At 38.8% G+C, this 13,937-nt stretch overlaps 1 protein-coding gene across 6 annotated transcripts in view; it reads right to left on the bottom strand.

Moving 5' to 3' along the window:
• Positions 1–13,937, bottom strand: part of pcm1 (pericentriolar material 1) — a 51,266-nt gene that overhangs the window by 954 nt on the left and 36,375 nt on the right. For 4 of the 6 annotated variants that reach the window (XM_012955659.3, XM_012955661.3, XM_012955662.3 and 1 more), the window contains 16 exons: positions 12,505–12,860; positions 12,014–12,157; positions 10,965–11,137; positions 9,781–9,915; positions 9,202–9,322; positions 8,980–9,111; positions 8,177–8,313; positions 7,301–7,435; positions 5,841–6,047; positions 5,652–5,714; positions 5,016–5,133; positions 2,058–2,215; positions 1,909–1,975; positions 1,575–1,771; positions 584–679; positions 369–498 (listed from right to left, as the gene is read on the bottom strand). In XM_012955659.3, the coding sequence (XP_012811113.2) occupies positions 369–498; positions 584–679; positions 1,575–1,771; positions 1,909–1,975; positions 2,058–2,215; positions 5,016–5,133; positions 5,652–5,714; positions 5,841–6,047; positions 7,301–7,435; positions 8,177–8,313; positions 8,980–9,111; positions 9,202–9,322; positions 9,781–9,915; positions 10,965–11,137; positions 12,014–12,157; positions 12,505–12,860 (2,369 nt within the window). The remainder of the gene's footprint in view (positions 1–368; positions 499–583; positions 680–1,574; positions 1,772–1,908; positions 1,976–2,057; positions 2,216–5,015; positions 5,134–5,651; positions 5,715–5,840; positions 6,048–7,300; positions 7,436–8,176; positions 8,314–8,979; positions 9,112–9,201; positions 9,323–9,780; positions 9,916–10,964; positions 11,138–12,013; positions 12,158–12,504; positions 12,861–13,937) is intronic. The other 2 variants (XM_018095637.2, XM_018095648.2) reach the window with 1 other exon arrangement.

The raw sequence follows: 13,937 nt of genomic DNA, 5'->3' as shown, positions 1-13,937 counted from the left end.
CCCCGGGCTGGGGACGTATTCTGCTAACAGGAGCATTGGCCAGGGGTATCAGGTAAGTCATAACAATCAGTGGGGTGCCTAACTTCTGACATCCCCCCCCCCAGTGAGTTAACATTTCCTTCTCCCTATTTTATATAGAAAAAATGAGCAGCCGCCCCCTGTGTATTTGACTATTCTTCTCTTTTAAGCAATATTTAATGCAGCATGCTAATGACAATATCGAGATATCCATAATCAAGAGGATGTCAGAAACGTGCCTTTTTCCCAATTTGCAATTTACTACCAGTATACAAGGCAAAGTATACAATATAACATTACAAAGCTAATAATGATACACAGATTTAGTGATTGCTTCCAGTCATGCTTACCAGGTTCTTTTAAAGCACCAGGATCCCCTGCCAATTGATCTGCGCCATTTCCTTCATCACTGGTATTGAGAATTTCATCACACAAGTTATTTTTTTTCTCTTCTTCCTCCATTTCTTTCATTATCTGTTCCTGACATGAGAAATAGGATCCGTTAAACCATTTTATACTCCTATGTGATGCTTACTACCTACTACCTATTAAAGTCATTTAATACCTTTGGCATTGGCATGGTAAGTTTAAGTGGCAAATCCTCGACTTTCACAAAATCATCTTCATCAGACTTCTGGCTTAGGTTTCCTGATCCAGTTTCCTGTAGAAAGATAAGCATGTATTGTGGATATAACTTGTGTTAAAAGCATAATAATATATGTAAATAGGAACACAGCAAATTAAAAATGTTAAGATAATGCTTAAATTTTTCGAGTTGAAAGCATTATTACAACTTGAAAAATTTGAGTTTAAACAGACATTAATTTCCATGAATCCTTTTTATTGTTCCCCAAAAAGGAACTGCTCCAGCAGCCATTTTAGGAGCATTGGCATTCATTCTTGGAAAACAATAATGTCTAAGTTTCAGTTGAAACTGGATGAAACTGAAAACAATGATGCGATTAACTTCCCCTTGAAAGGTGTGAAATAGAAAACAATGAGGGGCTTAAATTCCCCTTGAAACTGGTGAAACTGAAAACAATGAGGGGATTAACTTTTCCTTGAAGGACAGGCTTTCACTGACTATTCTAAGCCTCAATAGGGCTTAATGTTATTATGTGAAATAATGAAAAAATCAAGTTCTGGTGAAAACCCACTTGTAAATCTCGAAATTATCTGGAAGAAAAAATCCAATTTTATCTCATAATTGCTTAGTATGTGCCTCTAAATTACCTTTAAGCTGAGCTTCCAGAGGTATCTAATAAAACAAGTACACATTATTCCCCAATTTCACCCAAACCAGCCAACCACTCTAGCCACTATTAGCTTTAAATGGTATAACATGATATTTTATATAACATGAAAAAGAAAAATGCCAAGACACACAAGTGCATTCATTTATTTTGGGGAATGAAAAAGCAACATAACCACAAACCCCATTAGGCCCTGTGTAATCTTGGTCTCCACAGAAGTCTCTATTTTGACATCCCTTAAAAAAAAAAAAAAAACTCCTCATCATTTTCAATAAAACAAGAAAGGTGTGCTGTTTAACTCACAAAGTCATTAACCAAGACAGGAGACTCTGTGTCGGAACTGCCAGCTCCAGAGGTGCCAGGTGAATCCACAGGTGACTTAACATTAACAGGTGCGGTCCCTGAGAAATCTGTAGTGTTCCCGTTGCTTAAAAGCAGTGAAGAATGAGGCAGAACATCGCTATCAGATTTTAGCTGATCTTCATGAATTGACAGTTCTCCTAGAATAAGAACTTAATTGTGATATTTCCATTTGCTGCCACCCAAACAGTTTAGATCATTGTCAAGCATAGGCATAAGCAATAAAACATTGTAGAGTGTTAGATACTGTATGAAAATAAAAGTTAAAGATCAATACCCATTTCATGAACTGCTAATGACAATGTCTTTTCAGTCTCAATATCGGCCTCAGGTCTGCTCTCCATCTAGAGTGAAATCCATAATTACAATTAAATAAGTATTCCATATATTTTATAGTTAGAAAGACACAGATATTTATATGAATACCTCTTCCTTTTCAGTTTCGTCTGCAATTTCACTGCTGGTTTCAAGGGATGTTTGGACATCCACAGGCCTGGCCTCAAATTCATAATTTTCCTCCTCTTCATTTTCATCTTCACCACTGCCATAATTTGTTAAGGCCTGTGTCTCTGCTTTTGATAAACCTATATAATTTTAAATATACAAGTCAATAAAACCAAAGCCCAAATCATTTTAGATTTTGAAAAATCAGTATGTTAATGTTGAGCTGGTGAAACTGCTACCCACAGCAACCAATCAGTTTGGGAGCCAAGAAATCTGATCAAAACCTCTACTGGCTAATCTGGTTAGTAATGTGATTATCCTGTTCGGTTGTGGGGAAGTTTGGACATCTGCACCCAGCTTAGAGCAAAGGCACAGGACACACATTCACCAACATTCTCCACATGAGCAAACAGTCACCTTTTGAGAGTAAAACTATGATTAAACACCCTATTCTTATTTCAGGGAAAAGGGAAAAACACTTTAGGAAAGCCAGGATACCTCTTACAGCAAACACCCATTACTTCAAAAGGGTCATATTAAACATCAGTGTTAAAAAAAACAATTTCCCAAACTGAGTCATAGAGACTGAGAAGTAAGACAGAGTAAAACTCTGAATTTATGGTTCCGTTTAATAAATAAAATGACTAATCTGCATCCTTGAAAAACCTGCTCATATCCAGGGAATGGCACTATATAATTGTTGAACCTAGAAAACCAAAAGGAAAGAGGCGACATCAGAGTCCTGCCAGAGGAATGGTGTGCAGGGGTTGTCCCTGTCCAAGTGCAGAGTGTAGACTTCACTTGCAGAGGGACAAATGTATATTTTCTGTAGATTTGCAGAATGTCAATGAGATATAGAAAAAGATAATAAGTAATAGTTATCTCCCCTGGAAAGCATCTTGAACAAGACACCCCAAAAAGCCCTCATCTCTCCCCTGCTGTTACAAAGACGGCTGAAGAAGAACTGTATGGTAAAGAAAGGACAGCACAACTGTTTTCTTGCAAAACAGAGGCAGCTCTGGAGAGAGATAAGATCTTTAGTTTGAAGATCTTAGAGGGACAGTATATACCAGTTTTCAACATTGGTTCAATAAACAGGGCTTGTGCCGGGGATACTTTTTACCTATCGTTTTATTTAGGAAATATGTATGGATTTGCTGTTTCTTGCACTAAACAAAGCAATCTTTGAAAATGAAACTGATTTGCTATTTGGGATCAGGAAGGAGTATGTGACTTTAGTTACATTTTCAGAGGTGGCAGGTATTTACTTATATAAAAGGGTTTCTCATGGACTGCAGATTTGTTGGACTCTGCACATTAAGACAAGGAAGCAGAATATGGCAAGAAACAAAAGAGACCATACTTTTTTCCTAAGCAAAACAATATGCAAAAAGTATGTTCAACACAAGCCCTAATCATTGAACTAATGTTAAAAAGGGGATTTTTTTGATACTCATCTTTAAATCCTTTACTCTTAGGATGTCTGTGGGACACAGGGACCATGGGGTATAGTATCTAGCAGCAGGAGGGAGGACCCCTTCTCCCTGCAATCTCTCTCGAAATGAGCCTCAGATGCTGAAAAAAACCTCAAATTTGTAGAATTTTGTGAAGTAATGAATGGACGATCAAGTTGCGGCTGAGACTTTGTTCCTGAACACTGTGATGCGCAGTGGTGGTGACTAATCTCAAGCAACGCAAGTGGCGGATGGCCACTCTGATCCAGTGGGATAAGGAGGCCTTGGAAGCCTTTAGAGGACCATAAAACAGGACAAACAGGGATGTTTGAGACACCCCCTGTAATAAAATTTACCACATAGGAAGGGTTGTAAGTCGTTGTTGAAAAAGGACTGAAAAGGCTGAGACCTGGGACTTGAAGGGTCTCTCCTTGGGCTTCCTCTCCAGTCCTGCCTGGAGGAAGGAGAGAAGGTGAGAAACATTGTTTAAGGCATAGCCTGAGGACTTGCACCATTCCATGTAGGTGTTCCATACACGATGGTAAGTCCACCATCACGGTGTTTATGATCCCTGGGGAAATTAACTTATGATGGAGAACTAGCAAATCAACAGCAATGACATCAAATTCAGATTGGACCTTAAGTCAGGAGGTCAGGAAGCTGAAGCAGGTGCCAAGGTTTGGACTTGCTGAGATTCACTAGGTCGGTGAACCAGGCTCTCTTGGGCCAATGGAGAGCCACCAGGATTACCACACAGTTTTCCTTGATCTTTGGGCAGTAGAAGAAGAAAGGGAAAGGCATAAGCCAGGTCGAATCCCACATGGCCGTCAGGGCATCTTCCGAGAGTGTCAGTGGGTCGCAGCACCTGGCCTCTGGAAAGCCCACCAATCTATGATGTCTTGGAAGACCTCAGCGCACTCTCCTGGATCAATTTGTTGATTAGGTAACCGGCTTGCCAGGTGAGACTTGGCTGTACTGATCGTCCATCTCAGACTGGTTAAAGTATCCATGACCAGGGACAGCTGGGATGTGGCTATCAAAAAGGGAAGGAGCCTTAAGAAGCTAAAGTGCGATAGATATCCCCTGAGACCTCAGTGCGGCAGCAGCCACTGCCATGATCTTGGTAAAGACCCTGGGTGCCGACATGAGACCGAAGAGGAGAGTTGGTAGTGGAGGTTTTTGAAGCTGTTGTTGGAGGCCGCTAGTTCAACCCCTGGTGCCAGATCTAATCTGGCCACAGGCAAGACAGAGGTCCTGTCTCCTTGAGGGACACTAGAAAAAAAGTGGCTAGACCAGGGAGTGATGGGGGGAGGGTATAGTGTCCTACCTCCTGCTGCTAGATACTATACCCCATGGTGCCTGTCTCCAACAAATACCTGAGAAAAGGGGAAATACTGTCCCCTTAAGATGAATCCAGCATTCACAGTTAAGTGTATATAATGCAAATACAAATTACATGATTCCTTATGATATCGTTTGTTCTTACTTATAGATACAGGCAGATTTTCATTTACATCATCTTCCTCAGAAATGTCAGATTTTCCACTCAAGACTTCAGCATCAATATTTCTACTTTCTTGTGCTGCCTCTGTGTCATCCTTGTCCTGGCAGAATAAACAAACTGTAGTAAAGACAAATTCATTTTAAATTCCCTTTACAAATGTGCCACACCGTTTCCTGACACTATTAAGACTTGATTCAGTAAATGAGGTACAGCTTTCCAAGGAAAGATAAGAGTGAGGAGGAAGTAGGCGTCTAAAAAAAAAAATTTGACAGCCCCAAACTAATCAATGAATAACATTTTGGCAACAGAAACAGAATATGGCAGAATATTTGTAACATTGTTGGACAATGTTGTGGTTGCCTTTGGGACAGCATAAAAAATTTTGGGAGTAAATGGCCATTAAAATCTTTGAAGGAATGTTGATCCATGAGTAATAACTGCATATTTGGAGGGATGATTCTAAGGCAAAACAAGAATGTATTTCACTGGTAAATTTTTTTGCTTTCTTTGTCTCAACAAAAGTTGTAGTAAAAAATGTCTTAACCAAAACACATTTTTTCCTATGTGTTTTGTTAATATCACTTTACAAAACGTGCAGATTATCTTCTATATACATACTTTATCTTCATCATCAATTTCTCTAGTAGCTGAAAAGTTTTCATCCTGACATAACTTCTCTTCCTGAAAGCCAAAAAGTAACCTTTGTAATCATGATACATAAAATGACAAACAATTGCATCTAGTGTAAGTTTTTACCAAGCATATAAAAGTAAGACACAATATGCAAAAAATATAAAATCCAATTACTTTGTCACCCTCTTTGGTAAATGACTCCAAAACCACAGCTGCATCAGGCTTTTTTGAAACCTTCCCTTGAACTGCTGCGCTATTATTATCCAGGTCTTGCATCAGTCTGAAGAAGGCCAATTCATTGAACAGAACTTCTGAAATTTCAACGAGCAGATCTTCTCCACAGTCTTTTAACTTTTTATTGCTGAATTTTGCCAGCGAGTCCTATGCACAAAGCCAACATACATTTAACCACAGTAAAATAGAAAGAACAAACTGCAGTATTAGGCTAGTGTCACACATGGCTATTTCCCTGACTGCATAGGAATGCAGTTGAAACCAGGCGAGCAGGAGTGGTACAAAGGGTATGTTTAACCATCTAGAAATTTGGTATAGAATTTGGTGCATGCAAAAAAGGGGACCTGTGCTGCTGTTGCCGGGACTCATTCCAAAACTACCCACCCCCTTGTCCGACCTTCTGGCATATGTCTGATATTTGGAGTGCCAGAAGTAGTAAGTGGCTGCCTGGTACAGGTACGTTCATTGGTATGAGTGGAGCGCCATTAGGTAGTCAGACCAGCAGATTGGTGCAGGAGGGTGGGCTGGGACATGATCATGGCTATCACATCAGCAGCAGGATATTGTACATACTGCTCAGCTCTTGTCCCCCCAGCCAGGTTTCCTGAATTCCTCACAGGATAAATATCCCAGGAGGATAAAAATCCCAGGAATATGTACTCTTGCCACATGGGCTAACATGTAGAGAATGGGTAGCCCTGCCCCAAGTATCGTCCACAGTCACTGCCCGAGGGGCTCCTTTTTCCAGGGAAGTGCTAGGGTGTAAAGCCAGAGTAGTTCAGGCACGCCCCCACTCTTTTGTAAATCATATGTCCCGCCTCCTAGCCTACTAGCGGAGCAGATTTGGGGGCAAAAAAAAAAAAAAAAACCAAACACTCATCTCATGTTTCCACACAAAGATGTGCTTTGCATGTGCGCCTGATGAAAAGCAGCACCGTGTGCCACTAGCCTTTGACTAAAGGGTACATTTATCAAAGGATAATAGTCAGAGATTCATGTTCAATGTGGGCTAATGTGTCAGGGGAAATAGTTCATCAAGACTTGCTGAAGAGGGTTTATGTGAGTGTTGGAATTAGTGTAGTACAACACAGGGATAGCTAATCAATATGTCAGTAATTACATTACATCTGTCAATTACACCAAAATAACAAAACTTATGTAGTTTGTTAAGCCTTAGCTAGCAAAGATGTTAGTCACTGCTCGTTAGCAACATGCATAATAATCATTAACCATTTTGTTACATGTGGCTCTTATCTAGAGTCCTGTAAGATATGACATGCCACCCTGGCTTTTTTCCATAATCTAATCTGTTTAGAAATGTTTATATTTTAAAAGATTGCAATTCCATCACCACCATAGTATGTCACTACAATATTAAGATCACCTCTGCAAACTTTTACCTGTAGAATGCTGCCAAGCTGTTTATGAAAGAACTTTACAAACTCCTTGCTTTCATCATTTTGCTGTGTGAGTGTCAAAACTAGCCGCCTGATTGATGTAAGTAAATTAGGTGAACAAACCTCTTCCATGTGTTCCTAGAATGCAAACAATATACAAAATAATAAACAGTTAATGACCAGCTGCACCAAGTACAATACAGCATGCCAGCAAATAGCTACTAAACTATAATACAGAGCATAAATGATTTAAATTCTCCATGTTATATTGTAGACTATACATTATACCTTAATTGTGCCATATTTGCGTTTTAAGGCTAGAGATGTAATAAACAAACACCAGAGTACAACTAAGAGACATTACTCTTTGTAGTGAATTTGCATTATTGCACAAATGGGTTCAAACTAATTTGGCATCACCATTATTTTTAGCTGAAATGTATTTTTCTCTTAATATGCAACATAAACTGTACCTACTCTTATGTTACACATTCACTTTGTCACAGTTCAAGTACAGGTATGGGTTCTGTTATTCAGAAACCAAATATCCAGAAAGCTCTGAATAACAGGCAGGCCAACTCCCATAGACTACACTTTAATCAAATAATTCACATTTTTAGAAACAATTTCCTTTTTCTCTGTAATAAAACAGTACTTTCTACTTGATCCCAACTAATATATCATTAATCCTTATTGGAGGCAAAATAATCCTATTGGGTTTATATAATTGTAAATGAATTATTAGTAGACTTAAGGTACAGAATTCCAAAAAATGTAAAGACTCCTTATTCAAGAAAACCTCAGGTCCCATACCTGTACAAAAAATAATTTAGCGTGAACATCCCCTTTAACACAATCATAAAGTTTGATAGAGCTTACCTTTAAGAATGGAATAACCTCCTTCATAATTGCTTTTATTTGCCGGTCAAGCTGCTTGGAATCAATATAGGGGCATGGAATTGCAGATGCATCATCTGCAGAATGCTGGGCATGTCCTCTTGATTCATCATTTGTTCCTTTTCAAAAAAACAAAAGAGGAGATGAAAAGCAGTTTCACTGGTAAAGCAAAGTCTGCACCTATCTATGAATGCCTCACAGAAGGCTGACTATCAAACGCATTTAAGATTTGCTATACAATGACCTTTCTTCTTAAAACAGTATTTCTGTGCAATAAATGCCTTCATAACTACATGCACTTTTACTAGGGATGCACAGAACCAACTTTTTTGGGTTCAGCTGAACCCCCGAACCCACCCTGACGTATTCTGCCAAAACCCAAACCTGGGTTAAAAGTCTGCAGCGAAAATTTTCCCCCCCTAAAATGTAACCCGTTCCAAATGCTAATTAGCATATGCTAATTAGGATTCGGATTCCGTTCGGCAGGGACCGTGGATTCGGGCAAAACCAAATCAATCAATCAAAAAAAAAAAAAGCTGGATTCACCCAAATCCCGAACCGAATCCGGGATTCAGTGCATCCCTAACTTTTACAAATCTATAACAGAATCTAGCAATACATTGCAAAATATGGTATTCCCCATGTTGGGAAAATCACAGGCATCAGAACGTATAACAAACAAGAGAACCTTTTTCTGCCCTCAAGAAACATTGCCTTTTGTAGACTTCCCGTATAAGAAAAACACTAATTTCAGTAAACATAAGTTCTACCTTGTAAATGATTACCTTCCAAACTTGAGGCAGCAGCGTTGAGATGGTTGCAACAGTCTGCAACTAAACTATCTTCAGTTTCATTTTTCATGCGTTCATATTCTCTCATTCTAGCCAGTGCTTGGTCAAAATGAATCACAGTGTTGCCTAAAGGTAAAAATACATTTTTGAAGCTGTATCAGCAAGGACCTCACTAATGGACAATGTGGCCAAAAATAACCAATAAGTAAAACTTACCCAAGTCATCAGTGGCAAATGGCTCAAAATTTGATGAGGTCGATAAAGAGCTAATATTATCCGCATCATTCTGTTCAATTTCCTGGCATGCTGGACCATCTGAATTTTTAGCATACAGCTCCTAAAACAGAATGGCAGATCAGAATTAATTCTGCCTGCCGGAATATAAAGCAGAATAAAATACAAAAGGACCTGTAGTGTCCTAATGGATTGCAACTTTTACACTGGTAAGGCCTGATATGTTGGAAATTCTTATTTGCTTAGTGCTGGAGTGCTACTTACAGCCCTCCACTGAGTCTTCATTTAAAAAGCTGATAATAGATCTTAACGTCCTGTGTTGGTTATTTGTATGTTTTCTTGTATGTTAAAATGTATACAACCATGTATTGAACAACACTGCAGAATATGTCGGCATTTTATAAATACATGTCAATAAGAAAAAAAGAAGAAAAAGAATGAAAAGGATGAAGGGGAGAAAGCAAAAGAAGGAAAAAGAAGGAGGAAGGAGAAGAAAGGAGGAGAAAGGAGCAGTTTTAATACTGGTTATTTAAATGACAAATTATAGAACTGTATACACACATCATCAGTGGTGACCAGACTTTCACTTGGTGTTAGCTCAGAGTTTGAAGCCATCCACCCAGCTGACTCCAGAGGCTTAGTGCATGTTTCATGCTTCTTCACATTGCTTTCAGTAATACGCCTGGTTACAATGTCCTGCAAAGAATGATACTTTCAGACTCTGAACTCCTTTTGTTGTCTAACATTTGTTCAGGTCTCTCCCCTCATACAGAAATCCCAGGACAGTAAATATGCAATCATCATCTCACACTTCATAGTCTTCAAATCCCCATTAAAATGCTTTGTGCCACCAATCAGGTAGGGACAGATGCACAGTTTAAGATCCTAGCAAAATGGCATTTAACTAAGGGTTTAAAGTAGAAGGAAAGGTAAAAACTAAGTAAGCTTTATCAGAAAGGTCTATATAAATACAGCCATAAGCACTCACAGAAACGCCACACTGAGTATGCATGTACTGTGTATGTACAAGGGTCTTTGTATTGGTGCAGGAGCCTGGCAATTTGTTTACAGAGCTCAGCAGGTTTTTTTTTTCCTATAAGGCTTCTGATCATCCCACTTAAGAGCACTGCTGAGAGGACTGAAGGCAGGCCTGCAGCTTGAGATTAACACATTAGCCTTTCCTTCTCAATTAAGGAGACATGTTGGATAAATGGGAAACCCCTAATTTTGTAGGCAATTATAAATAATATATGGTGCTGGTTTTACTAAATTGATTAAAAAAATTTAATAATGTCTGCAAAAATGGCCCCTTTATTGGAACTCCCTATAAATCCTATCAGTTCTCTGTCCCTGTTAGAAATGAGAGGTAGGCATGTCCTAACGTTCCCTGCCAGAAGCACAGTAGGAGGGGAAAAGCCAATCACAGCCCTGCAGTCACACAAGCACAGACAGGCTTCTGTTCCCTATCAGGTCAGCCTAGCTGCTGATTAGTTCCTATCCTACAGAGTGCCGTCAGCTCCCCTGCACATCCAGAGAATTCAGCCAGCAGGAAGTGGAACAAATGGGGACTAGTGGGACTAGTGGGACTACTGGGGTTTTAGGGGAATTTCTCAATAAATCAGTCCAAAACACAACTTTTTTTAAGCACAATCCTTCTATATTTAGGAGCATAATTCACTGGTACATTCCTAATTTTTATATATGTCTCCTTTAATAAATACAGAGAAGCAAGGAAATATTATTACCTGTAGTGCAAACAAGGCTTTTTGCCGCAGATGATCTGTATTTAGAAGTTGCAGCTCATGGAACAGCTCAATAAGGAAGTGAGGCCGGGACTCATTTTGTGAAATTAGTGTGGCAACCTCAGAGTAGATGGTATCCCGCAGAGTTTCAAACATTGACACATCACTGCCAGCCTCTAGAGTGTGCAGGGGGGAAAAAAGGCCATTTCCAGTTTTATCTCAAGCCAAGAGAATACAGATATTTTTTTTATTTATTTATTTAGAAACATTGGAACATTTCTGCCCATCAGAGAGTAGGACTGAGTCAGGGCAAATAAGGTTATCAGAGGACTAGTTTAGAATTCTTAAGGAAGCACTATTGCAATAAAATTCAACTTTTTCCTCTCCCATCATGGCACTTCACAAATTTTTGCAGTTCGCAAATTTTTCAGTGATGCGAAACGAGACAGATTCGCTCATATCTCATCATGGCTGAGAACTGTGTAACTGGAAATTAAAACTGCATATGTTGGTAGGAACATATATTGACATAGTAGTTTAGGTTGAAAGAAAGACCACCTTAATTTCCAAATAAGACCTGCCTATTTGATTCAATTTAAGGGCAATGGCAGACCAGAATTTTTGTTGCCAGTGATAAATCTGTACTACCACAAGCAATAAATTTCCTGGAAATACGTTCCTCTTAACCTTTACCTTCTTTCACATTTTCCTGCAATAAAGCTGGATAACCCTGCATAATGTGTTTTAAATGCATCTGAATTTGTCCTGGTCTGCCATAAATGGTTATAAATGTTAATTACAATAAATACAAATAGTTATTGACAGCTACAGTCCTATTTTAAATACCTAGAGTACCAACAGAGCCATGAATTGAATCTGACCCCAGTGTATTTCCATTTGAGTACTAAAGCACTGTATTCTCAACAAGTTGCATTGTAACAGGGCATTGTGTCTAAAGGAATATAAAACCCACAGTGTATCCTAGAATGTCTTTGCTGTGTTAGATAACCATATGATGGCAGATTGAAGTAAAAGGAACACTAGCAAGATACCTGAGGACAATTCCGTTGCTTTGCTTTCCTTTTCTGTTCTTTGTGCACTGCTAGTTGTAGTCACTTTCCCCACAGTAGCTCCCTCTGTCTGAGCATGTCTGCAACCGGTTTGATTAGGTTCAGACACATTGAACCCACTGGCACCTTGAAGTGATTACATCAAACATATGGTGGTTTGTCTAGTAGTTTATCATTACGTTCATAAGCAGGAAAAAATGGTTATTGGTATAAATCCTACTCTACAACTTTCAAATAAAATTAATGTCTGGTTTCATATATGTTGCACTAATTGTATAACTTTGCCCGCATCAACGGAGATTTGTCCCGGCGCGACTAATCTCCCCGTGTACCCCTGCCCTTAGCATTACTCCTGTGTCCTATATAAAAAAAGTACAATATTAGGAGACAATTGTTGGGGCAAGCAAAAACAAGGGATGTTTTGGGCCCCATCAGATCTTTGCACCCTAGTAGTATAGTCCTTTAAAACTTACCAATACTCTTTATTCCTTTACTCTTCTGATGAAAAATCTTCCGTTTCTTATTTTTTGCTTTGGGGGTTTTGTCTTTTGATGCAAGGCTGGCCTGTGCAGATGCTTTTCGAGACTTGAACATTTTAGTTACGGTTGTTGGATCCACTGGATCAGGCATACTGCTCAGACTCTCCACAGACACCTCATCAAACTGCTTTCCTTTCCAGGATTCTTCTGCCAGCTTTGCTGAGGTACCGCTTCCTTCTGAAATTCCAGCACCAAAACATCCTGCTTTCTTCTCTTGATCATTCTTTTGATGATTTTCCACCCATATTCTTCGACCTTGCTCGCCCTCATCTGGTTTCTTAGGTTCATTTCTTACAAAGCAAACAATACATCTTTTATATCCAACTCATTTCAAAACTATTATTGCATGTCTATGTTTTAAATTATATTACATATGTTGTTGGTTTTTTTTTTTTTTTTTTTAAAGATGACAATAAAAGTGTTAATCAGACAATATGAGGACATTTTCAACCCAATCAATGGTAAGGTCCTGAAAGAAAAGGACAATACTGTATTCCTATATAGGGACATTGATAATTATGGAATTTTAACTTTAGTTAAAAGTACATATTAAGTTAAGCATTTTTATAGAAAGATTCAGAACACAACATGCTCCTTAGGGTCATAACTGCACTTATCACCCTGGCGGCATAATTACAAAGCCACCTTTCCATCATCTAACTGAATTCTTACGTTACAGGAATGTTGAAAAATTAAGGACTTTGACTGGAAAAAGCATCTTCATCAGAACAAAATTCATAGACATTCATTATAAAAAATAAATGTACTTTTAATTCAAGGCAGGCTCCATCCCCCATCAATACAGATTGGCAAGGAACTCTGTGCCATAGGACAAAACAAGAACATCAAATTGTTCAAATCTGAATTTGGACAAAGCAAAGTCTTCCTACCTTCCTTTAATGTTCAAATCAGGCCTACTGTTCAACTACTATGCCCCTATAGAAGGGTTGAGTGAGGACTGAGTGAAAGTGGATAAGCCACTGTAGATTCTTCACCATGCACCCAGATAGTCTGTACCTTAATAAGGGGCTTCTATGGTAACCAAAAGATTGCCTAACTCTGGCAATTTACCACTACTGCTACTGATGTAAAGATGAGCCATAAATGAAAAGCCAAATCATGCAGCTATATATTGTTAATGGATTAAAATTTAAGTGCATGCATGATGTAATCTCAGATGCAGGAAAAGGTGATGTACCTTGCTAGCCAGTCAAAATGTTTACAGGGTAACCCTTTTGAAATAACAAAAGTGGTATAAAGGTGATACCTTTATTGGCTAACTACGATAATCATAGCAAGCTTTCAGAACAGAACAAAAAAAAAAACTAGACACACCAGTAGGGAACCATTTTAACAGCCCTCACCAC

This window comes from Xenopus tropicalis, chromosome 1 (genome assembly GCF_000004195.4).
Source record: "Xenopus tropicalis strain Nigerian chromosome 1, UCB_Xtro_10.0, whole genome shotgun sequence".
NCBI lineage: Eukaryota > Metazoa > Chordata > Amphibia > Anura > Pipidae > Xenopus > Xenopus tropicalis.
This window is presented reverse-complemented; position numbering and strand designations above follow the sequence as displayed.